Here is a 26,210-nt window from a genome sequence, read left to right as displayed (position 1 = left end):
TGGTTAGTACCTTGCACGGCAGCTCTGCAACCTGTGTGGCTTTGCGTGTATGTGAATGGGTGAATGTAATCTAGTGCAAACCCAGGGTAACCCCCAGGGTAATGAAACCGCTATGCAAGTGAAGACATAATCTTTGAAAAACAAGATTTCGTCACGATTTTACCCTTTTAGGTTACACCCTAACAGAAAACTCTGTTCTCTGTCTCCCAGCAGTGAGCCGAGTGACAGGACAAATAGTCATGGGGAAGCAGAACAGCAAACTCCGTCCTGAGGTGATGCAGGACCTGCTGGAGAGCACAGACTTCACTGAGCATGAGATCCAAGAGTGGTACAAAGGCTTCTTACGGGACTGCCCCAGTGGGAACCTCTCCATGGAAGAGTTCAAAAAGATCTATGGGAATTTCTTCCCCTACGGAGATGCATCAAAGTTTGCGGAGCACGTCTTCCGCACATTCGATGCCAACGGAGACGGGACAATAGACTTCCGGGAGTTTATCATCGCATTAAGCGTGACGTCGCGTGGCAAGCTGGAGCAGAAATTGAAATGGGCCTTCAGTATGTACGACCTGGATGGAAATGGGTACATTAGTAAAGCTGAGATGCTCGAGATTGTACAGGTGAGTGCGTTTACTCCCTTTATTTTCTTTTACGCTATAAAGTAGAGTTCAGGAGTTTAACTTCACTGTTCCGATCTTGCGAAAAAAATACACTTTCACATCTCTTCTTCAACTATTGGCTTAGTCACACTGGAAACATTAACCACAGCAATGATTGTCTTGCATTGCTGTATTCACAGTGGCACCATCACAAGCTCCCTATCATACCTGGAGAAACATTAACGTTCTAATGTGCCTTGATTTAATAGATATCTAACCGAACTTGAAAAGTATGAATAAAATTGTCTTTTAGAATATACAGTATTGCAGTGTTTTTGCCGGACTAATTCCTATAACAGTGCTCCTCAGTATGTGATAAAGCCATCTGGTTACTTTCATCGCTGCAACAAATGTGCCAGTCAACACATCTGCATTAAATTCCTGACTGTGTTACGAATACATAATTTTCACCTGCCATAATTTATCAAGTTGCTAAAGGTAGGTTCCCCGAGGGTTATGCAGCTACCAAGGTTTCTTCACAAAATATTAACAACTCATTTGGAGCAAAGATCCTTTTTATATCAAATGTAGGTTGTCACCGAATTCTCCGCACCTTTGAAAAATACAATTTTTTTTCATCACCAGAAATCGCAGAACAGTCGTTGTTTTTTTTTGTTTTTTTTCCATAGCGTTTGAAATGTGACATCTGTTTTTGTGACTGCGCCTCAGAGCACATCTCACCTTTTTAAACAAGAAAACATCAAGGGGAAAGAAAGAGCCTGGATGGCATTTCCTGCTTTATGTAAATGCATTACCACTTAGACGACTCCTCCCATCATGCATCGGCGAAAAAGCAGCTTTGTGTGTCCCACTTCGGCCTCACCCGACGTCAGCCCTAAATGAGCAAACTCATAATGTCTTTGTAGCGGAAATGATTTACATTTTAGGATGTCTCTGATTTGTCTGGGGAAAGTAGAAAACTGCGCCTAGTGATGGAAAAGCATGTCAGAGGAGTGGAACAGAATAGTACAGAGGAAAATGTAATATAATAGGCAGCACTTTTCTGAGTACAGACAGAAGGTTTGACATTTTTTACTGTACGCCTGTAACTGCATGCACTTTTTGCACTGGGCATTTTTCCCTGTCATTTCTAGAAATTCCTTAAGAACTATATCTACTTCTTTGAACATCTATAATTGTTAAATGAGTAAATATTTCTTGTCTTTATCGGTATCAACCCATTAAAAAATCCAGTCTACTGCAGTTTCAGTTAATGCAGACAGTGTGACCATCAGAGTTTGTGCTGTCCCAGTGCAGTGACACAAATGAGGTGATGGTCTTACTTGTGCATTCAGTTATTGTTGTGCACATTAGTGATACTTCTCCAGGGATGTTGATGGGGAGCAACATTAAAATTCTTTTGAGGTTGCATCTGCGTAGCTCTGATGTGGTTTTGCACTAGCTCATGAGAAAAATATGCTGCTTTTAAAGAGCTGAATGCACTAATAAATTGTGACTAAACGGTATACCACCATGTAGTCTCAAATGTTTTCACAAAAGTTGTTTACATCGTTCATATCTGATCTTTGTTAGGAAAAATTGAGTCGATGCGTAGCAAACATGGAAAAAGTAAAATTAGTCGGTAGTTAGAATGTAGTAAAAGCAAATCATTGAAAAAAAGGCTTTTTAAATGTGCTGGAGGTTAGAGGGAAATTGCAGAGCTGAATGGCAATTCTCAATCAGTTGTGAAAGCATTGATTAATTATGCATAGTATTGTCGGTCACCATCTTAAAAGGAAGGTGTCTCATTCTCCCGGTTGACATCAATGTTGTGTTTCCTATAGTAGGAACACAGAGCTTTGGTGTTTATTCTAATGAGGACGTAATCTGGAGCACCAACAGCAGACATACACTGAATTTAAAGCCCATCAAAAAAACCCTCTGATTCATTTTTCAACGCAGACACTGCCAATCCTTGGAAATATGAATCCATCGCACTTCACACATCCGCATGTCATTGCTGCGAGGCTGAATCTGCCACAAGACCACAGCGATTCCTACATAAGCCTATCTTTTCTCTCTTCATCCTGGCGCCAAACTCCCTTCCCACTTGCCATTGAGAGCAGTGCTGTTTCCGAGGACAAAGCAATAAAAATGTGACTCATGTTCGTCGCTGTTTCCCCTGCAGCACTCTTTCAGCGAAGTTTGTAAAGTGTCATCAGTGGTGAAAAAGCTCAAGTTCTTCCTTTTAATTATGAAGACTGTGTGCACTCATCCAGCAATTTTGCCGGGGTTAATAAGATGCTAAGGGAGGACTCAGAAATTATATTCCTTTCGTCTAAATTATGATTGCAGTATGAAAAAAAGAGATTATAAGCCAGATGCTCTTCAATGTGGGCCCACCTTGTGATTGACAGGCTGCCAACATTGCATGTTCTGTGTGTGCGTGCGTGTGTGCGTGTGTGCGTGTGTGCATGAGTGCGTGTGTGTGTGTGTGTGGGCGTGTGTGTTTTATCATTTCAGTATGACATCCTGTGATTCAGCATTGCAATGTTGTCTGTTTGCTGTGTACACATACTAACTTTGGTTCCCACATCTTACTTTGTGTGTGTGTGTGTGTGTGTGTGTGTGTGTGTGTGTGTGTGTGTGTGTGTGTGTGTGTGTGTGGGTGTGTGGGTGTGTGGGTGTGTGGGTGTGTGTGTGGGTGTGTGTGGGTGTGTGGGTGTGTGTGTGGGTGTGTGTGTGGGTGTGTGGGTGTGCAACCTATGGTTTTATACCTCCCAGATGTGATATTCAAAAGTATGAGAATTGAAAAGAGATTCTTCATATCAGTATGTAGCCCAAAGTGCTTCCCAAGCTACATTTTAAAGGTTGTAAAAACATTTCTACATTTAGGCCTTTGGAAATTTTGACATTTATTTAGATGTTATTCAGTCTTTATTGTCCCATTTTCATAATTTCATCTGTATTTTCTTTATTATTTGGAAATTGAAATTCATTACATCAATTACCTAAAAGGTGTTGCACAACCATCATACAATAGCTGAAAATAATGAAATTCCTTACCTTGGTTTTTCCTCTAGAAGCTTATCAATATTGCAGTTTTTAATAATAAACCCTCAGGGGGCATTCAATACAAAGTTTGGTTTCGCAATAGCCGCTCCATTTTGATTACAATTTTGAGATGCAGAAGCAGGAACTCTGTGTTTCACTCATTAATAATATAGGTGCTGTTACTTGTTCCTGCAGGGAGCAGTGTGTTTGCAGCAAAAGCCCATTACAGTATTTCTTTCTGAAACCAGACGCTCTTGCCATGCCACTGTCTGTCTGCCTCCTCTTTCCATTTGGCCGTCCGACTCCCGGTTCAAAGCCAACCGCCTCTGCAGAGATAAAGCCGGCTTAAACGGATAGTTTTTAAGGTGGCCTTGGCACTGAGGTCTGAGAGCAACTGGCGAAGTTCAAAATAATTCATGAGCTCAAATGTTTTGAGAAAAGTCCAAGTTTCAGTTTGAAAACGGGATCTGAGTGTCCGGCTGCAAATAGGCAGGTGGGTTTTATGAAGCTATCAGTTTTGTTACAGCTTTTGCAAATGTGGGGGAAGGGGCGCGAAAGGAAACCTCTTATTCCTCATCCTCTCATGCGCACCTCTGTTTAAAGTAAGCTTTGTTTTTTCATGTTTTGCATTTTATTTTGTCAAATCACCTTTTATTTTATATTTGGCTCTGCTCTTCAAGGGCTGTCACTGTTGGGCTCATTCTCCCCTCCCACACCTCTTTCATTATGACTTCCACATAACCCACCTCCACACACATGCGCGCAAACTCTACGTGTATAAAAACAGCATTGTGCTTCAGTGTCAATTGTCAATGCGTGAAGATGTGAAAAGACTAAGATGTCCACTTCCCACTTCTCGTATGAAAGGCAACGCTGGTGAAGAGGTACAAGGGAAGGTGGTGACTCAGGCTCATTTCTGCTTGTCTGCAGCTCCCATTCACTGACGCAAATAAAAGGACAGGGTTGCAAAAAGGCTGATAGCTCTGGCTTAACAGGATGTACATGTTAATTAACGTGGGCCACACTGAGCAGCGACTTCTTCAGCCTAACATTTTCATCACAATGTTGTCACCTCGTAAGCAATGACGTCTGTGTGGAGTATCCTAATGACTTCGCAATGTGTGCAACTCGCTCGAGGCCCTCAAATTTGAAAGAAAATGCTGTCAGCCACCATTTATGTGGTTGTCATGTTCTTCATGTGCAAACCTGAACAGAGGTCTGTGTGTAAGGCCAGAGCAAAGCTCATAGCTGAGGATGCTCACAAAGAGTGAGCAATTGGTGGATAAGCTTAAAGGGTACATCTATGCACACCTGAATCAAGCCATGATATTTGACCATATAAATAAACATAGTGTTATTAAGAAAATGTGTCTGACTGAGAAATTGAATAATATTCCAAGAACATATTAAAAATTTACATTTTGTGAAAATACTTACATGTGGAAATATCATTGGATGATTTGAATGGGAAAATGATGACTACTTAAATAGCATTATTTTAAAGTAGAAAGGAATGTATTTGAGATTCAAAGAGTGGTAGCTAACATTACTATATGTGTGTGTGTGTGTGTGTGTGTGTGTGTGTGTGTGTGTGTGTGTGTGTGTGTGTGTGTGTGTGTGTGTGTGTATACATATATATATATACATATATATATATATATATATATATATATATATATATATAATTACAAGAATAACATGCATACAAAAAAGAAATGATAATGAAAAATAAAAAAAATTAAAAAAAATTACATATACATATATATTTTTTAATTTTTTTATCATTATAATGCGAGTAGAAAAAAAATTACAAGAATAACATGCATACAATAAAATAAATAAATAACAATAATAAAAAATATATATATAATTTTTTTGTATGCATTTAATTTTTATTTTATTTTATTTTATTATTATTATTTATTTATTTTATTGTATGCATGTTATTCTTGTAATTTTTTTTTCTACTCACATTATTTACCTCTGAAGTCATACTGTGGCAAAACTTGCCAAAATTTCACTTAAGGCACCATGTTCTGTCAGTTTCCACTCCCATTTGCCTCAATTTTCATGAATTTCCAGTTCGACCCATCTCGCTAATGTTATCTGCAGCAAAAAGGTTAGTAAATGCTTGTGATGCTCATAATTAGCATTGCTGTGGAAGAAATTAAATTAGATGGATTGAAGCCAGCCCGGCTCGTTTTGTTCGGATAATGACGAACTCTGAATGCGGCGGAGGCGCAGGCAATCATCTCACGCGTTCATCAATAGCTGATATACAACTTTTGTCTACCTTCCACCTTTCATCATGGGAGCAGATGAGTGCAGAGGGGAGGTTCTCCGTTTCAAATAGCAACAAAAAAAAAAAAATAGGAGGCCATTTATCCTGGTGATTTTCAGAGAACCAAAACAATAGCAGAATAACTGAATTACTGCTCATGCAGACAGAGTTGCCATGGGAAATGTAGAAAATCTGGATATGTATTACAACATAATTACTCAAAGGGTGTTCAGCTGGCTGTGTCAATGCATAATAAAAGTAGACCGCATCCCTCAGTCTCACATCCTCTCTCTCTTTGTCGCAAACTGCCGCTCTACTGTCTCTGTATTCTCTGAACTACTTTTGGGGTAGAAATACAGTGACAACTAGGGCATTTATTAGATTATGGTTTTTTTTTCTGACTCATTCAGAGGTGGCCAGGTAATAGAACTGTAGTTCACTGGCTGTGTGTGGGCTTTTTTTTTCCGCCACTCTCCCCATCTGCTCTCACTTAACTGCAGCACTGTATGTTTGTGGCTCCACGAGAGCTAGTAGCTCACCTCTTACAGGGTACAAAAGATTTTTTTTTTCCTTTCCTTTTCAGGCTTTCAGGTTGTAGCAAGAAAATTGCTCCAAAAAAAAAAAACGAAATCTGGGCAAAGTCTGCCTTTGGGCCTTTTCAAGGGGCAGCCAGCCACAGCGGACAGGTGTAAATGGATCGGAGTCATTGAGGACACACAGGAATCCAATTCTTTAGACCTAAATTGCTGGTATTCTGACACACTTACGGCCACATTTTTCAAGCGGCGTACATACAAATGTGTCTCATTCCCAGCAATGGGATGGGAGTCAGTTTCACTATTTATTGGAGGAATGAGAGGCTGCAGGAGGAGGAATGTGATTCATTACAGTGATAGGTCACATTTTTGTATATAAAGATGAAGCTTATGGTAACAACTGCTTCGGCAAATCACAGAAAGAGAAGGGAGTCATTCCAGACAGGATATTTTTACTTACTAATGGGACTGAGAGGAAATGAGCTCTTTTTTTTTTCTGTGGGAGCTGGATGAGTCAGAATTGAAAAGTGTGCCTCAATCATTAGGACACACTCTCAACACCATGCATAAACAGCTGACCTCATGTGAAGGGATCACAGCATGTAAAAACATGCTGGCTACAGACATATCGCAAATGCAGCTGTTCGAAATATCCGACAGCTGAATTATTAAAAGAAATGAGGAACCACCACTGTTGATGTTTGGATGGAGACGGACAGGCGGACAAGGGGGTCACCCCGGCAGACGGGTTGTCATTTGTGTGAGAAAAACATAATGAGGCTGCTACTGAATTGCCGATGTGAGTCTCGGTAGCAAAAGTAGTCACACTGCAGGCGAAAGTACTCCGTGTCAAGGAGCATTTCACTCATGAATAAATCACAAATATAATAATTGCTTTCTTTCACATTTTTATCATTTCAGTATTACCGTCTTCTTTTTGTTATCGGTTTGTTTAGAGTTTTGTCATCCTTTATTTCAGCATTGCAATGTTGTCTGTTTGCTGTGTACACACACTAACTTTTGGTTCCTGAATCTTACTTTTCGTGTGTGTGTGTGTGTGTGTGTGTGTGTGTGTGTACCATTCGAGTGATGAATTACTTTGAGTCAATGACTACTTCGATCTAGACCAGAAGAATAGAGAATAGACTGAGTCATTATTTCATGTATTAAACAGTTATTAGAAGTTATTTGTTGAAGTTGCTTCAGGTGAAATCTATCCTTTGGTTTTTCACCATTTTCACAGCGCCATTTCTGGTTAGAGGGTTATAAGTTTCACATTGTTTCACTTCTTATTGGTTGCTTGTAATTTTGGGATTTAGGAATTTAATCTTCTTTCCCCGCAGTGCTCTGGATTAGACTAAGAGCTAAATCCTCAACGTGTATTATTGGCTAAATATACTTAGCGCTTTGAAGAATTCTGATTATAACAGACTCTAGAGTGAAATGAAGGCTGATATTAACCGCGGCGCCTCGGCTGCACTGTGACCCTGGAGACGAACCTCCCTGCCTCTGTGTAATAGGAAGTCTAACCAGCACCTATTTAAAGCCTCCTCTCCGCGGTAATCTCAATCAGCCCTCTGCTGTTCACATGCCGACTCCCCTTCCCCTCAAATCCACCTCATTACAGACTGGGAAAGAAGTGATTTCCCCGCTTACCGACAGTCTGGCTATGCTTGTGCGCGTATGTGTGTGTGTGCGATTCCTTACTCTCTAACTGAAACTTACCATGCACCAGTAACTGGATGGTTGTTAAGGGAAATGTAGTTGACGTATCGGACTGAATTCTTCTCTGCTCTGGGAATTCAATTACCGGTACTGCAAACATGCAGACACGTGACAAATGACAAGGAAAAGAAAAGAGTGTTTTTTTCTAACATGCCGAGCCAGTGTGTTGGAACTGTAGTCGGGGTTGAAAATCCCTCTGCCAAAATATTTACCCTCATTTCTTGGTTTGATGATGGAGAGCACTGTCTAACACGTTCCATTTGATAACTCCATTCTGTTTTTCTTTACTTTTATTGAGCTTTGCCTCAGTGTTTGGTCGTCTTTATTTTCTCACTGCAACTCAGAGGTGGTGGGTTGTTTTTTCCCCGTGAAGGAAGTTTGCTGAATTCTGTAGAATTTACAATGATTGTCTCATGTTTTAATGATAATGAGGGAAAACAAGAAACTTTATTTTAAAAAAAAAACTGGTACATGTGTACTTGCCAAACAAGGAAGACTACAGTAGGCTTAAAATGGAATGTGACATTACATCAGTGCACCTGCACTATGTAAAACAGTCCTATAAAACAGCCCTGCCTTGGATTTACTTGCGTGACTAGGTTGTTGTATTGTATCCCATTATTTTGACTAGCAACGTTTTATTTTAGAAAATATAATATTATAAACAGTATATTAAAAACCAACAATGATCTTCTGTCGGAGCTGAATTTATGACCGAGTTGATCCCGAGTTGCACAAATATGCCTAATCAATAGGCAAGCAAGGGTATGTTTTGTTTTCTATATTTCTTGTAAGATGGATTGTCAACTCCTACATTTGAATCCTCTGATAAACGCAAAAATGCACCGATAGTAACAGATTGTGTCGCAGTCGGTACAATGGGAGTTTGGCTGTGGGCAGATCAGTCATGGACTGCATGGCTTCATTTGTGTCTCTCGAATAGGCGATCTATAAGATGGTGTCATCTGTGATGAAAATGCCCGAGGATGAGTCAACACCTGAGAAGAGGACGGAGAAGATCTTCAGGCAGATGGACACCAACCGAGACGGTGAGCTCAATTCCTGCCATGTTGTTTAGAATAATAATAATAATAATAATAATACATAGGTTTTCTATAGCGCTTTTCATGATACTCAAAGACGCTTTACAAGTGAGAGACAGATGAAACAGTACAAACACACAGTTGTTGGGAAAGGCTGAGTGAGGGTAAGGGAAGACTACAATACACGTAAATATAAAGGGGGAAAACATAAGATTAGGAGGGAGAAAAATGTAGAGATAAGGATTTCACATGCCCTCAACTTGTAGACTTATTTGATACAATTAAAATGTAATTGTTGGTCAAACATATTTTTTCTAAAGGTTCTTGAACAAGAGCAATTGCAATGTTGTTTTAGAAATACCAGTATTAATTTATCGTAATATCTAATTTTGTGTGTGAGTGTGCTTGTTGGACAGGAGCCTTTATGAAATAGCCCAATTATCATCAAGCACTTCCAAGAGTCAAATTATTGCAGGGCATGTAAACATAGCAAAGCATGGCGTCCAAAACCCATATTTCAATATGTTTGTAAGTGATAGTCTGATCCTTCCAATGCAATCAAGCCCTTTTGATTATTAATCACAAAATGTAGAAATATGAATATATGTGAACCAAGGTTCATAAGCTGCCGCTTGCATCCTCCGTGATGGGTGCAACCTGGACGCTGTCCCCATCACACTCGTGTCTGCTGAATATTAAACCACGATCTGCCTCTGAATATCTCTGACCAAGCAAGTGACGTTCCTTGTATGCCCTGTTCTTAGTAAGTTCATAAAATACCCGATAGCTGGCTGATTCATGGTGATTTCCAATGAATTCTAGTCGATGAGGAAAACTCTTTGCCGGAGGGCAGAACAGGTCTGCCATTGGTCGAATCCACTGTGAAGAGACTGCAGAATTCCTACTTGCATATGTATGGAGCGGTTTGTCACTGCCACCTGGTTTGTTGGGTGTCAGCTGGGTTCTTTATGCAAACCAGGCCGGCTATCCAGCACAGACACACTCCAGACTCAAGCGGCAACCCCTTGATGACCAAATTCACGCTCAGACCTCATTATTTAACCATGAATACATCCACACACACACACACACCTTAATGACCCACACTGCAGATATGCATATTGGGTACAAAGGGATGAGGCGCGCAATTAAAAATTAGCTGCTGCATCGGCAGAATAAGCGAAAATAAGAGAGCCCTGACTTGGAGATTGACGTGTTGTCTTGTTTTGCCTCTTCTGATGAGGAGAGGCAACTTGATGGGGGTTCTTATTTTTCCATTATCAGGTGGAAGAAGAGCTGTCGCAACACTGCCACCCCATGGTCAGAGGTTGACTATAAGCTTATTAAAGAAGACCGTTTGCGTCACGGAATCTGGAAAGGACCATTTTAGATTCTCCCTTTAATTATCCCTTCAAAAAATTAGCTCAACCAGATAATCATAAATGCTGATAATGATCACTCGGTCAACAGGACCTCTTTATTTCTAGTGACATAGTTACGTTTAAGATACGATAAGATAGAATTAGAAATAGAAAGGATAGATAGAAATAGAAATAGAGAGGCAGAAAAGAAGGGATAGCGAGACAAAAAATAAATAAATAGCAGATATATAGATAACAGACAACAACATCAGGGTTGAGAATGGGCAACATCAAGGAACAGTGGGGGTGAAAAATACACAAGTAGAACTAAACAACAATATAAATAGAGTGACAAAAATAAGTAGCAATGAATAAAATAAATAAACTAAAATAGGCAGGATGTGTGCGAGCCGGGACAAACGAGGATAAGAGAGACAGCAGAGTTCGGACATGATGTGAACGGGTGAGGTAGTGGATGGGGAAGGGGAGTGAGATCGCGGAATTGTGGAAGCGGCACAGATGCACCTCAGGCCGGTCGGAGTTGTGTGCCGTCCAGACTTCTATTGTACTGTCTGATGGGCGTGGGCACAGAGGAGCGTCTGAAGCGTTCGGTTTTAACACAATGCCCTGTGTGAACTAGTCAAAACTCCTTTTCTGTTGTCCTCTGCGTTTAGGCAAGCTGTCCCTTGAGGAGTTCATCAAAGGAGCCAAGAGCGACCCCTCGATCGTTCGCCTATTGCAGTGCGACCCGAGCAGCGCCGGACAGTTCTAAACATCAGGCAGCAGCGCCACTTGTAAGGATCACCGTCGCGTTTCTCCAACTCCCATGCAACATGTCACGTGTGTTTAAAGTCAGATATAAGAAAGTGTCAACAAGCAGGGGATTTAAAGTCCACGGGATGGTGAAAACTCATCTCCAAGTCTCATGCGGCCTCAGAGGCGAAGCTTTTTTTCCCGGTCTTGGCTGGAAAGCAGGATGAGCGCTGTGCAGGATGTAGGATGTATGCTGGCACTGGATCTGTGACTATTTGTGTGTCCTGGACTGATATGAGAGACTTTGTAGGCGTTATGGGTAGTTATTCTGGAGCAGCTCCTGAAGGTTTGGAGCATCTCAAGTGTTTTTTTTTGGAGCTGGATTTCACTTGAAAACCAGTAACATAGTTTATAAGTAATTGTATCTTTATGGGTGAAAGTCTTTGCTTTGAAAAGCCGCCAGTCAGAAAGGGAGCCTACAGATGTCCTGGTGCTTTGTATTGTATAGTTTCAGACAAAGATTCCATTGACATACTAGAATAGGATTTGCAGTATTTACTACCTTCTGTGTGCATGAAAATAAGAATCACATAGTGATTTAGTAATTTAATCATTGAATTTTTGAATGTATTCATATGAGTTATCGTGATAGTGTTGGTGACTCCTGATATTTACAAGTTTTAAAGCAATCTATATTTGGACAGTATTATTTTTACGTTGAGTCCTAGAATACAATAAAGACTGCAGCCCGCTTTGGTCTTTCAAAGGCCATATAAACTCCCCTTTCCTGTAAAACTTCTTTTATTTTTTCCACTTGGTTCAGTTTATCTGTGTCATCTGATGGTTGGGATGTGAGTCTTGCACCTCCAGCTTCCGCAGTGCAAAGCACCAGGAGGGAATTGAGGTTAGAAGTTCATAGCAAGAGTGTTTCATTGTGCGGGTACAGATTGTGTTTACACCTTGCCTGAGAACTGAACACAAGGCCAGCCAGATGTGGGTCAGGCAGCACCGAGCATTTTCCACTGCCACTGACATCCAGATCACACGGATTACATTTTAATGCCAGAGGTAAATGGGGTAGTATTAGAAAGAACCTTTCCCATTTACACTGGCCTTTGGTCCCATTTGTCAGGAGCCTTTTTAAGTTAAAGTAAGCTCATAAGTTCAATGTCACCCTTGCCCTTGCAGCGCGATACAATTATTTGTTCTATCAATGTTGATCAAGTCTCTTCCCCCCATTTCAGTGCTTCTTAGGGTGACACTAAATGCCCTGAGCTGTTCTCTATTGGAACAGACCGATGATGAAGACTGACAAGGTGATGACGGTGAAGAAGAAAGGCCTTCCGTATGCACTGAGGACTTCAAAGATGTGCACAACCCCCGGCCACTCCCCCCCCCGAGCAGTTTATCAAACCCCTGTCGAAACTTAAACCTCGGACATTTTCCAAGTGTTAATCAAGTTATTTATCCCAAATGATTGTGTAATTGACGGGCACATTGAGAGGGTCTGCGGTAGGTTGTATATATTAACTGGTGTCTCTGTATCAGTGTGTATGCTTGGCTCTTTGTGTCCAGTCCGGGCAGCACGGAGCCTACCTTTCACTCCAGTGTATCGTAGACAGAGTGCGTGCATGAGAAGAACAGGAGAGACTGTGAAATGTGACGTATTTAGTAAAAGGGCATACTGTAGGTATGAATATATCCTCTGCGGAGCGGACTTCACTCTGAAAAGGACCGCTTTTTTCCCTCTCTTTTTTTTTTTTTTTTTACTTACTGTGAGAATGTGTACATGTGCATTTTGAAATGCGATTTTGACTTTGTTCCACTTTTTTGTTTTTTGCTGGGGCGACAAGGAATTGTAATATTATGCTACTATGCATATGCATCCTAAAGCATCGCCGAGAGTCTGTGAAGTCTCACTAAAGTAATGAAGGTTGAAATATCCCATTATTTGACATCTATTCTACTGGTTCCTTATATCAATAAGCATGTGATGGCTTATTACTGGGCTCCACTTTGAGGAAAAATATCTGAGTGTTGCGTAAATGTACTAGAGTGCACCTCAGTTTGGAATGCAATTTCCAGAATACCATTTTCGAGCCCTGGAACAAATGTTGTGAAATAATAATATTGTTTGTTTATTTAAACTGTGGCAGGATATCAAGCATGCAAATCAAGTTTCTTTACTATGAGGAAGACTCAAGAAATATGTCTTCACATTCAAATGTAGATGTTTTTTTTTTAGTACCGCATGTCAAAAAACAGGAGGATGTAGACTAAATAACACAAATGCATGTGCCTGACGTGCATGTGTGTGTTTACCTCTATTGCCTGTATGTTAGGTTTGTCAAGGTTGGTAATTCTGGTCTTGTTGATGGCATATCAACTGCCAGAGCTGACAGGGCTAATGACTAAAAGCAATGTAGGGAAAGCAACCTGGAGCTTTTGGAAGAAAAATTGAGCTATTTGTTGGAAAAGTTATTACGCACGGGATGAATTTGACCCCCCCCTTCCCCAAATGCAATCGAGACCCCCTCATCCTCCACGCCCAGGTCAGAGGAAGCTGTTCCGTTTTTTTTTTGTTTTTTTTTATTGCTTTCCAGTAAGAGAAGCTTTGAATGTTTTGTTGAATAACTGCTGTTTTGTTGTTTTTTGTTTTTTTTTTTGTAGGAAGAGAAATGTATTTGCAACAAAAAAACATGCAGACAAACAAAAATCACAACTACTGCAAATGATACTGTCACAATGTGTTGCTTTTATTGTATTTTTATGAGGTTTTTGTTTTCTTGGTTTTTTTTTAAGCCGCATCAAATGTAACATTTCTTCATGCAAAATAGCATAATGTGGTCAGGTGCCAAATTAAAACAAAAACAGTATTGTATACATTTATACTGTACATTTGCCATGTTGAAGGAATGTTCATTAATTGTTGCATTTTGTAGGTTTTGTATGGGATCCTGTGTTTAGTGACTGCAGTTTTAGAAAACACAGGATTCCTTTTTTTGGCCAACTTCCAAAAGCAAGTATTAAATTTACAAGTTCTTGTGTGCAAACATTGAAGTAATGCCACGTTTTCTATTGTGGTTGTTAGTGGTGGTTTGTACGTACATTAGATATATATAGATATTAAAACCAAAACAATACATCAGCTTTTCAAATGTATTAGTATCAATGTGGGTGTTGCAGATATTAGGCATCCAAACATCTTGAACCAACCTCTTACAATTAAGTTAGCTAATGCCGGCTGTAAATATATCACCCAAATGTATTAATACTCACACAAAGTAATCCTCTGAGGAAATGTAATGGTAGATTTTAATTTCTGATTATTGGGTGATTGAAATGTTAGAGCCAGAATCAAAACCCAAGGAGAAAAAGGAGCAAGCTGCCAGAAATGGGAATAAAAATGTATCCAGAAAACTGCCTATTGAACTGGAAATTACTAACAGAGGAGCATGTGAAGTGATAGGACAAACAGCTAATGGCACAGCAATAGACAGGTGGATATGTTAGGCCAAAGGATGCTTTTACACAGGAGGAAAAACAAAACGGCAGGCAGGAAGTAAAGTAAAACAGGCCAAAAAAGAAACAAATCAATGTAAAACAGGAACTCACTGAGGCACAGATTTATTCTGTAAAATAGGAGGTAACGGGAACACACATTCAAAAAGATACTGATGCAAAATTGTCAACTTCTATTTATCACCACAAGCACTTTGATTTTCAGTACAAGAATTGCTTTTTTCCGCAAATCGTTTTTCTACCTGAAATGGAATCGAAGTGTTGAGTAGAAAAAAACAAACAAAAACATTTGTTTAAAACCCTTTTCAAGCTACTTTAATCAATATTCAAATACCCCCCACCCAACTACCCACCCACCCCCAAGCGCCTTTTCATACTTTAAAACCTCTACCATTTAATATTGATTTATGACCTTTATAAACAAATCATAAATCAAAAAATATGAAACTTTCACAAACTGAAGTGACCGCGTTCGCAAGTGACATGAGACATAAACAGACAAGTACAAGTGTAAAAAAACTATATCTTTTAACAAAAAGTACATAGCGGACATTGTGGAGTGTGTTATACTTTGCCTTAGCTGGAAGAAGCATTTAGACAATTAAGATGATGGTTTTCAGCAGTTACAGCGCATGATCGTATAAATGGAACAAAGGCCTAATGTCATTAATATGAATGATGACAGTCTCTACAGTGAGATGAAACACAATAAACACAGTCAGAGGAAGTAAACAGTTTAACAGCATCCTGGAGACCTGCAGTCTTCCAATAACAGCACCTCCAGAGACACCAGCATGTACTCACAACCTGGGAGAGCTCATTTCCCTGGTAGCAACTGGAACCATTCAGTGGCCAGTGTCAAAAAAAAAATAGAAATATCCTTAAAAAAAATTATGCAAAAAAATGAAGTTCCTTTGGGACAAACATTCATAACACAAGAACCATCTGATACATTTAAAAATATATGTATGCTACAAAAAAAACCGAGCCATTTGCAAAGACTTACAAAGCACCTAACTGAGTCCATTAAAATCTTTCATATCGAGAGGAGGGAGCACAAAGGATGGCAGATGGCCCTTTTAAAGCAAACACTTGTCTCTGTTTTGAATCCGATGGAGACTTTCTTTTGGGTGGATTTGGCGGCTTCTTTGGTGCACTTAGTATCAAAGTCCTATCAGTGACTCTGTATAGAAAGTCAGCTGGGAAGTCTCAGGCACTTTTACTCAACTCAGCGCTGATCCAGCTCCTTAAGAGTTCTGAAACTGAAGCTGGTGATTCTGAGAATACCACCTCCTCCCGTGGCCTGACTAGTATCAGGTGCTGAGCTGGAGCAAGTTTGTCTAGGTGGAAAATCCCTAAAGATACATTCAGTTTCTACACAGAACATCACCAAAGTGCCTCCTTCGCCCCCCCCCCGGCACACTGCAGCTTTTGCTACGCGCTGATTTCTGACAGAGTGACACGCAAGGAGTCTGCCGAGCTCTCGATAGCCAAGATGAAGGTGTCCTCATTGGAGAAATGCTGAATAATGTTATCGTCGATGTTCACTAGAACCCTGAAGAACATGACAAATAGGCAGGTAAAACAACTGCGAAGTGAAATTCTTTTAACTCTCAATCGCATCTTTGGATACTTTGCTCACCCTTTTTTGCTTTTTTGGTAAACTTTAGCCATCTTGTGGACAGGCACGGCGTATTTTTCTGAGATCTGGATAATATGATGAAAACCATATGGTGCATTAGTGTTTGAGAGAGACTGTCTGTTAGGCTACAGTCCAGGCTGCAAACCTGGGTCACTAGTTTAAAAGTGATAAATCCAACTTCTAAAACGGTATGTTTGGGGAAAATGCAGACGCATTCAGCAAAGTGAGAGAATAAAATGCTCAAAAAGGGGTTTGAAACAGCCGCTGCAAAGTTGGCGATAGCACATTTTACGATACGTAATCAAAATTTTTGAAAAGGTTACTTCTCTTAAAAGTGATTCATTAAGCTGCTTGGAACATTTTGGAGACGAAAATTTCAACATCTGTAAATCGTGATATTTTTATATATTAACATCCACATAAGTACTGTCAACTACAAGGACAAACAGTGTTAATGTTAAGTAGCACTACTTCAAGGTAGTATAATAATAGTGTAGTTGAGCAATTAGCTGCTGTTTACGTTCATTTCACATATGAAACATGTAACTCTCCACATCTGACTTGAAACTGACTAAATATATAAACACATTAAAATTGCTTTACAGACTGTTTTTACAAAGATGTTGAATCACAGTGCATGAATAATACCATATCACCATCAGCTGACTTATTTTTGACAATTATGAATTTGGCCAATCTATTCCTTTTAGAGAAACCTAAACTCCAGCGATACTCACAGCCTCTATCAGGGCCTTGAGGGTTGGGGAGCGCAGCATCAAGGCATCAAACACTTCATCACACTCCTTCCTCACATACAGCAGAACTAATGATCCACAGATTAAATCAGATTTACAACATTTACGATGCGCGTTCCGAAAAATGCCGAGCGCGAGACGGATCAGGTGTCGCGAACCTTTCCTTTCATCGTCCAGTTTGACCTTCTTGGGCTGAGATGGGGCGACCGCTTCATCAGCGTATGACCTTTCCTTCATCCGATCACTGAGAAAGACACCGGATCTTTCCAATATGTCTTCGCCACAAATATTCTGAATCAATGAACTTTACTACTTTTAATGACAGTTGGATGTTTAACCAGGGAGAAACGCACCTGTTCCTGTTGACCTCTTCAGTGTTAAAAGCAAAGACCTGAGAATGATGCATGAAAATTGGATCGCTGTCTTTGACTCAGGAAGCGTGTGTGTGTGTGTGTGTGTGTGTGTGTGTGTGTGTGTGTGTTTTAACCTGTCCTGATCTCTGCAGGTTGTCAAAGTAAACGTCAGGGATGAAGAGGACCGGCTGGGACTTCAGGTCCGTCTTGGTCTTGAACAGGCTGCTCTCAGCACAGCTCATGGGAGATGAGCCATTTTTCCCTGAAGAAGACAAAGTGTAAACTCAGGATCTGTTGCCAGGCAACTGATCTCAACACGTAGCCTCGCTCTCGACGATTTTTGATCGTGTCTAAACATTTTCACCCTTTTCCTGTTTCCTGTGAAGCCGATTTTTAAAAATTGCGCTTGCTAATCTTGTCCATGAACCCACGATGTAGAATAACTGTCCTTCACCTTTCCTCTTCTTCACCTGTCTCCGCTCCTCATCACGAAGCTTCCTCTCAGCTCCCTGCGAAATACGCAGTCATTGAAATTTATGCTAAAATGTCAAGTTACCGAAGTGGCCGACCCTTTCTCACCTTGTCGCAGAAGACCTTAATCTGAGCGATGGCCCTGTGGATGAGACGGCTGCTCCAGCTGCTGTAGGTGTCAATCTGGATTATCAGAGGCATTCCCTTAACCCCCTTCTGACAAGAGAAGTCTGTGCTCAGACAGTTCACAGAAATTTGGATCTAGAAAACAGAAATACAGCAGAAAGCTGGGTCACGCTTGTGTTTGTCGTGACATTGAATTGGTGATGAGTTTTTCCATTAGATTACCTTTTATGTGTGTTTCACATACAATGATTTATGGAAAAACACACAGTCACAAACATGGCAGGGGGGTCTCATTCAGAGAATTGATTATTAAAAACCAACAGTCAGGCTGATCCTGGGTTTTGAGAGTGTACAGATCAGAGAAGGAGAGCAATTCCATCAGTTAGGTACAATAAAATCATACGCACATTCATCCCAGGTTTTATAGCAGATACAACACACTTCCTTTAATTTTTTTTTTTTTTTTTTGAAAGGCAGTAATAAGGTATTGCATTTATTTATTTATTTATTTATTTATTTAGGATTAAAATTGTTTCTGAGTTTTCCTTTTCTAAACATTAATGCAGCTCATCGAGTTCAATAAATATATCCAGTAAAAATAAACCATTTTACTGCACAGAGAGAGAATGTAAGTGTTCGAGGGCTCCGGGACCACAAACACTAATAGACCATTTGCGGTTAGACACAACTCTCGTGAAAATTGAGAAATTTCACTTGATTATTTTTTTGATAAGGGTAATATGGAAATAATCATTATTTACAGCAAAAACAATGTCTGCCTAATTGATTTTATGATCGTGAAAATGTATGATATTAACATTTCTTCTTTGGGTTTCATGAATAGTCTGAGCTAAAATAACAAATGAAATATTCCGGTTAAACTGGAATGACAGGCTGAGAAACTCGTCAGCAGGGCTGGATAACGGCAATGATTCCTAAAGCGTTTTTTCCCACTACACAGCATCGCCAGCATCGTGTCTGAACCTGCAGAAGTGAGGGCTCGCCTCTGAAAAGGCCTGGAGTGGGAAAAAAAAAAAAAAAAAAAAAGTCTCCTACACAGCAGTACAAATTCACACCTCATCAAAAGCAGTGTATTTTCATTTTAAGAGCAAGCCATGTATCTGCCTACATGCATGTGCGCGCGCTTTAATGGAGGTGATGTTTTGCATATGTGTGTGTCTGGTTGGTATTTAGAATACCTTCCTGAAAAGCAAAAATACTTTCACCGACTGTTCCTGTTCTCCATTCAACCAGGTACAGACAAATAGAAAGTAGGATGAGACCTTTAACTAAACATATCATTCCCCCTGACAGTGCGAATGGTTGTTGCCTGGCAACAACACAGGCAAAGAAACAAAAAAAAGCTCTAAAAGGTTCATATGACAGCATTATTAAGCATCCATTAAGTCTGGAAAAAATTTTTGTGACACGATAGCTCTTGTCAAAAGCAAAGCTTTGTTTGTCAACCCCACCCAAGGTGCTGGTGCAGTACTGTGTGTATGTGTGTGTGTGTGTGTGTGTGTATGTGTGTGTGAGAGAGAGAGCTCATTCACACAAAGCAAAAAAATAACAAGCTGCTACGACTATTAGATTCACGACTCCTGTCTCTGAGGCAGGGATTCTAAAAGTAAGGTTGTAAAAATCTAAGGATATTTAATTTTTTAAATACCTATTCAAATCCTTTCTATTTCTAATATTCTTATTGTTCTGGTCAACTTCTTGCAAATGGTTTGCAAAATTTCTAATCATTCCTTTAAAACACACTTCTTGGTCTCTTACTCAATTTGAACATTTCCTTTGCAAATTATAGCATCTCACTGATTTTAATTCCAGGTCAATTCTTCTCTTTCATGATTTTAAATTCTTTGATTATTTTTTGAATTTTCCCAGAAGTGCATCTACATCTCTAAGAAATTATTCCTTGCAGTTTATCAACTGTTTTTTCAGAGTTTTCATGTCATTTTGCTTGGAAAGGTATGGGGGAAAAATTACTAAAATAGCAGGAGAAACAAAAATATCAAGATAGTCTATGGTCAAAACATGCAAAAAATAATATACAATTAGACAGTTATTTCAGAAACTTTTTTGTGTCACATCCAAAATGTTGGAATCACTTTTAACCAATTTTGATAGAGATTTGAGGATACCTACTGATAAAAATGACTTCCAATAAGGGTCCATCATTAATTACGGTACAAATCGAACAACTCTGCTATATGTTGAAGCTTCACTGAGGAATAGTTATAAGGGGGAAAGAGACATCAATGCCTTTACATTAGTATGACTGAGGAGCCTATAAATGTGGTTTATACTGGCTTATTTTCAAGAACCATTCTTTTTGGATAAAAAGCAAAGCACACTTCAAAAGCACCATGAATAAGAACCTTTAAAATGGAAGTAAAAACAAAAACAAAATCTCCATACCTCATAGTCAGATTCAATAAAATCTTAACTTAAGGCTTCCCCATCGAACCATTTATTGCATGACTGATGTGTTATACTCTGCACTGAATGCATCTGCCGTGCTCCGGCATAATGAGGAGTAGATTAATTCCACTTTTATTACATATCTTAGCCAGATCTGGCATATCTCTGATTTGCCTTTAGATATTTCTGATATGAAAGAGCAATAATATAATTGTGTATATGCAATATATACTGCTCAAAAAAATAAAGGGAACACTTGAACAACACAATGTAACTCCAAGTCAGTCACACTTCTGTGAAATCATAGTGTCCACTCAGGAAGCAACACAGATTCATTTTGACTCGTTTTAAGGACATTACATCAAAGTTGGATCAGCCTGGAGTTTGTTTTTACACTTTAATTTTGAGTGTGATTCCTAATCCAGACCTCCATGGGTTGATACAATTGATTTCCATTGATCATTTTTGTGTGATTTTGTTGTCAGCACATTCAACTGTGTAAAGAGCAAAGTATTTCATAAGAATATTTCATTCATTTAGATCTAGGATGTGTTTTTTAAGTGTTCCCTTTATTTTTTTGAGCAGTGTATATATATATATATATGTGTGTGTGTGTGGCCCAACCCTTGTGTTTACAGTTAAGTGTTAAAATGCTCTCTGCCAGTTGTGTGAGTCAACTGGCCACCGAAACAAAGCATGGAATACCCCTGAGCTATGATCTGGTGGGCCGAGGAATGAGCAGAAATGCCTGGCATATACAGTATTCCTTCAGCTGTTGTGAATCACGAGTCTGTGGCTGAAGATCAACAGACAGACTCTTGAAGCACAGGCTTGCCTTTTTAAGACAAAAGAAATGTGAGAAAGCCAACCCCTCGAATACCATAATGAACTCAGACGTGCTCTAAATCAACGTTATTCTCTTGTCATCTAAAAAAAAATAGTCTTAATGTATAGAAATGTTTTTACCTTAGCATTCTCACTGACATCCCATGTGAAAGCAACTGCATTGTAGGCGATTTCTTCCACATTTCCAATTGAGCTGAGACTCTCCTCGTAGTCAGCTTAAAAAGCAGAATAATTAAGAGAAGCCATTCAGTGGATGTTTGCAGTGGAAATTTGGAAGGATGGCTTTACAATATGATACCTTCAAGCAACTTGTTGCAGGATCCATATTGGGTCAAACAACTCCACAGAGTTAACGTTTGAAAACAACGGAGTCTCATGCAACATAAAGAGTAAAATTGTTTTGTGATTATTAGTTTGAAATGTGGTTTTAAATGTGGTCATTGTTTTTCCCAACTGATACGTCAGTCAACTAACAGTATCTTCTGAATTCACAGATATAATCGGTATTGGGGAACATTAAAATGTCGATGTATATAGTGCTTTATAAATCTACACTGGATTACATTCGTGCACTCAAACACACGAATGGTGGCAGAGCTGCCATGCGAGATCCTAGCCAGATCATCGGACGCAATCGGGGGTTCAGTGTCTTGCCCAATGACGCTTTGGCGTGCAGACGGGAAGAATCGTGCTCACACCGCCAACAGGCACTTTACATACATCCTACTGTTAATATCTATTTAACTTTTACTCTCACTTCAGTCTCAAAGAAACAATCTAGTATTTTGGTAATGACAAAACTGCTCGGTTTCATACAGGGCCCTTTATACTGACTGAAACACTCAAATGATTAGTTATTTCCTACAAATTCAGCTCTATACTACACAGAATTAGTAGGAATTTCCCAGACAATACCGCCACACTGTCATCTCTGGCTCATTCCATTGCTTTTTAATCCGCAGGTCGAGACCTGTTCCCTGCTGACTTTACGGGATCTGGCCTCAGTCCAGGCCTCCACCTTTTTCTCTTGTTAACATCTATGCAAATGTAAACTCACTGGCTGCCTTCTCTCGGAGCTCCTGTGGGAATCGAGGATTGACACGTACTCAAAGCGCGTCATGCTCCACCACAGGATATGAGGCTGGAGTGTCCAGAGGGCTTCTAGTTTTCCAGTTACTCTGTCCTCACAACCATGGTTTGGGTTGTATTAAGCAGGCTAACATTTCTCCATGTAAGTGTAGTATTCCGCACTCAAGCGTGGAGACAATTTTGGGCACAGGTCTATTTCCCATCTGTTATACTTAAAGCTGCTCTCAGGCATTGAATGGATGAGGTTGGCTTACCACTCTTACCAATGTCCAGGACTCTCTGCTTAGCGGTGTGCTGGCGGGAGTGCCAGTATTTCCAGTTTTTCAGCTGCTCGTCTCTGTTCTTATCTTCACCAAAGACAACCATGACAACACTCTGCAGAGGTCAAATAAGAAATTTAAAAACTCTCAGAGTGGAAAAAATTTTGAGTTTCCCACTGCTTCCCCACCTGTACGATAGTATCTGGCTGCAGCTTGGAGCTTTCCGTGGTGTCTTGCTTAATGCAGGGAATCCCCACTTTGCCTCTAGACTGGCGCATGCAAGATCCAAGGCCAGACTTTGACAGTGTCAGCGAATAGTACTGGCCACGGTTCAGGTACGCAATTGGTCCTTCTGCATGCTGAGGTTGGAATGAGACGCTGGCATCAAGACAGTACTCGAAATTTTTACTGGAAGAGAGCAAGTAGCAACTTCAAAATTAGCAAGTAGTGCTGACCACGTTCATGAACATGTGTTCTGATGTGCTGGGCAGACGAGTGTTTGTAAATTGACAAGTGGACAGGAAATGATATTCTCCAGAATAACCCTTATCTGGAATTAGACATCAAATCCACAATACTGTATCAAAGTAACAATTTTCAATATAAGCCTCATCCCAGTTCAAAGCTATTACACACTCAACTCGGTTTGAAGTCACATTTGAAAAAATGGATATGCGGACAATTTTGAAAAAAACTTTCTGTGGAACAAATAACAAATACACTCAAGTCCTACAGGGGAGCAGCAGGTCAGCATAAATGTCATCTCAACATCGGGGTGAGGGGGGGGTTAGAAGTCTTCCACTCACAGCTAATTAGCCTGACGTGGCACTTAGTATGTCAGGCTCTTGACAAGAATGCCATGGGGAAGTGGGGAGAGCGATGGTGAAGGGATGTAGGCGGTTTACAAATGGACAGTTTATGAATTTAAAGCTTCCCGACCCATTCCGCGTATCCTGTGAAACATTTACTAAGGCAGCTTCAAAGTCTTTTCTATGGCAATAACGTTTTGAAAAATAATCATTTTTGACCTATTTGAAATTTTTGCATCCAAAGAACAAATGACCCGGGAGTTAAGAGTGTTAGAAAATGATCTAAAAACAGAACTGCACACATTCAAGACCAAACTTAAAACCTATCTTTTCATACATGCATTTAACCTCATTCTCCCTTATTATTCCCAGAACCGTTACCTCTCTGTTTCATTATTATTGCCATTACTCTTATTGTATTATCAATATTTAGAGATCGACATTTATTTTGTCACTGACCCTCCTCCATCTGGTCTTGTCTTTCTTCTAACATCGGAATAACTTCCCCTGCTTTGTGCTAAAAATGTGACGGACAAAAGAATTGCCCTGCCCACTAAATAATTGTTACAAGTAAATGTGTGGGTGGTACAGAGTCAGTTTGACAAATGTATTTGCATCTTAATGTTTTTTTTCTTGAGACGTTTCAACTCACAGTGGTAGGCTTTGGTGGATATCAACTTTTAGGGAAGGATGTTGGTGGTTCATCTGTAAAAGAGCGTTATGTGAGTTTTTTCAGGGAAAACAGAAAACAAATACCAATGTGAATTCAATAAAGCAGGTCATACATGATGCTCCAACTGTCTGTCCACAGCATCTACACAAATGCTGTCTAGAGTATTTCTCTGTTCTTCTTTCATACACCCTGCAAGGGCCAATTCACTGTAGCTTGGCTGGCAAAGTATTCCTCCAGCACAGGAACCAAATGTAGACATCTGATCATCTATTTTGAATAGAGCAGAAGCAGCCATATCTCCACCTTTAACCTCCGCCGCTCTGATCTCTCCCGTTAGACATGGAGGTTTGTAAATGGCTTCCCGATGTGATGCTGCAGCAGCGTTGTTGATGCAGAGGTTGACAGGCATTGAACCGGGAGCCTGAGGATGCTGCGACAGCTTCCCTAAGTTTCTGCATTGGCCTGCTCTGAGAGCAGAGGAATCTGTAGGTTTCACAATGCTAGAAGCACATCTCCTCTCTCTGGGAACCTGTGAGAGAACACGAAATAATAAATCATGGTACTCATCATATTGCTGTCACATTTTTTTCCTGAGGTGTCACACCTTATAGTAGTCATATAGGAGCCCCAGGGCTGCAGCGCTGTTTTCATCTTCATTGACACTCAACATGGCCTTGGTGGCTGCAGAGAGCGGATTCTCCTGGTAGGTCCGCCAAACGTCTTCTTCACCACTGCTTGCTTGGCCAGGAGGCACAAATGTCGCTTTTGGTACCACTGCCACAAGTTGCTTACTGAGGAGATGGCAGGATAAAGGGCCTTCGAATTGTTACTAGAGTCACATTAGTATTAACAGAGGTGAAAACTGCCAAGCCACCAAATATGCCCCAGGGTAGTTCTCACCATACTTAACAGCAAGCTACACATCATTTATTTGTCTTATTTCCCCTGAAGGTAGCTACTGTTCCTCAAATTAAAGAATAAAACTGAAAAGTAAACTGAATCAGAAACTGTAATTGTCCCACAAGTAATGCAACATGCTCAAATGTCTACCTTTGGAGGATCACTCAGGAATGAGACCTAAAATATGTCAATTACCGATTGTGATAGTTTTTATTGTATCTGATCCAATATTTTGCTATGAGCATGTGAAAAGGTGAAAAGCACATTTCATAAAATGGATAGTAATAAAATTGTTCAAAAATAAAGTTAATGAATTAACTGCAATCAGGACAATACAGGTCATGTCAGCATTTCTGCTTTGTCTGCAATGCATTTCACAACCTAAGGCCTAAATGTTACATGAGAAACAGTAAATAAGGTCAGGACAGTAATGATACCAATGATGGAAATTAACTTTTTATCGTGTTAAATGTCAATCAAGTTTATGTCGCTCTGGTGAAAAGAAGAAAATTAAACCCCTGCATAAAAAGTAAACAAAAACTTTGTATCATTACTGCAGCAACTATTAAAAGTTATCAAATGAATCCTCTTACCTGTCCAGATCCATTTTGCCTCCAGGATTTCAATGTTTTGACTGAGCTGTTTGAGAAACTGGACTTTCAAGTTAGTGCAGGTAGTTGGGAGACCAGGCCCGCTATTGAAGTTCTCTGCCAATTAGATCATCTTTAAGACACGACACTGAAGTTTATCAAACTGACACTAATGGAAATTCACCGCAAAAACTGCAGAAATCACGTACAGACGCTACATTTGTTGTTCAAGGCAGGTGTATGTCCTTCTTGAAGACATGGGTCCATTTAGAAGCAGGCAGCGCACCGCCGTAGGTGGCGGCGTAAACAAGGAAATGAAAGCCGGGCTGCTGATTGGTTCGATTTATCCACGCAGGTGAGCGGCATGATCCTATTGGTTAATGAAGTGAGAGCGCGTG

The 26,210-nt window shown here is 40.0% G+C and overlaps 2 protein-coding genes across 9 annotated transcripts in view; one reads left to right on the top strand and one right to left on the bottom strand.

Annotated features, from left to right (window-relative positions):
* The window catches only part of ncalda (neurocalcin delta a), a 53,686-nt gene extending 39,284 nt beyond the window's left edge, over window positions 1–14,402 (top strand). For 3 of the 5 annotated variants that reach the window (XM_086154816.1, XM_086154813.1, XM_086154814.1), the window contains 4 exons: window positions 211–617; window positions 9,136–9,241; window positions 11,271–11,390; window positions 12,594–14,402. In XM_086154816.1, coding sequence (XP_086010942.1) covers window positions 240–617; window positions 9,136–9,241; window positions 11,271–11,368 — 582 coding nt within the window. In that variant the 5' untranslated portion in view covers window positions 211–239 and the 3' untranslated portion in view covers window positions 11,369–11,390; window positions 12,594–14,402. The remainder of the gene's footprint in view (window positions 1–210; window positions 618–9,135; window positions 9,242–11,270; window positions 11,391–12,593) is intronic. The other 2 variants (XM_086154817.1, XM_086154815.1) reach the window with 1 other exon arrangement.
* On the bottom strand, window positions 12,993–26,061 carry LOC147229360 (grainyhead-like protein 2 homolog). 4 transcript variants are annotated; one of them, XM_086154811.1, is made up of 15 exons: window positions 25,816–26,061; window positions 24,927–25,113; window positions 24,435–24,851; window positions 24,302–24,354; window positions 23,029–23,248; window positions 22,835–22,955; window positions 21,612–21,706; window positions 18,201–18,353; window positions 18,076–18,130; window positions 17,756–17,883; window positions 17,622–17,659; window positions 17,427–17,512; window positions 17,251–17,336; window positions 16,514–16,578; window positions 12,993–16,426 (listed from the first exon to the last, which is right to left on the bottom strand). In XM_086154811.1, exons 1-15 carry the CDS (start codon window positions 25,827–25,829, stop codon window positions 16,306–16,308), a joined length of 1,839 nt encoding a protein of 612 aa, XP_086010937.1. In that variant the 5' UTR covers window positions 25,830–26,061; the 3' UTR covers window positions 12,993–16,305. The 4 variants fall into 4 exon arrangements, 2 of the variants coding, with proteins under 2 accessions (XP_086010937.1, XP_086010938.1); XM_086154812.1 differs by having other exon boundaries at window positions 22,844–22,955; XR_015106778.1 differs by lacking the exons at window positions 12,993–16,426; window positions 16,514–16,578 and having other exon boundaries at window positions 17,310–17,336; window positions 17,427–17,659.
* Between the last annotated feature and the right edge of the window lie 149 nt (window positions 26,062–26,210).

This window comes from Fistularia commersonii, chromosome 11 (assembly GCF_037954325.1).
Source record: "Fistularia commersonii isolate RoL2024-O1a breed Wild chromosome 11, RoL_Fcom_v1.0, whole genome shotgun sequence".
NCBI lineage: Eukaryota > Metazoa > Chordata > Actinopteri > Syngnathiformes > Fistulariidae > Fistularia > Fistularia commersonii.
Note: the sequence above shows the minus strand (reverse complement) of the source record. Positions and strands in the feature narration are given on the sequence as shown.

What these genes read in the sequence shown, in the direction of transcription:
- LOC147229360 (XM_086154811.1), bottom strand. An exon ending in ATGTCAGTGAGAATGCTAAG is followed by an intron (nt 18,354 to 21,611) that starts GTAAAAACATTT and finishes TCTGTTTTCTAG; the next exon opens with ATCCAAATTTCTGTGAACTG. An exon ending in ACCTGCAGAGATCAGGACAG is followed by an intron (nt 17,660 to 17,755) that starts GTTAAAACACAC and finishes CATCATTCTCAG; the next exon opens with GTCTTTGCTTTTAACACTGA.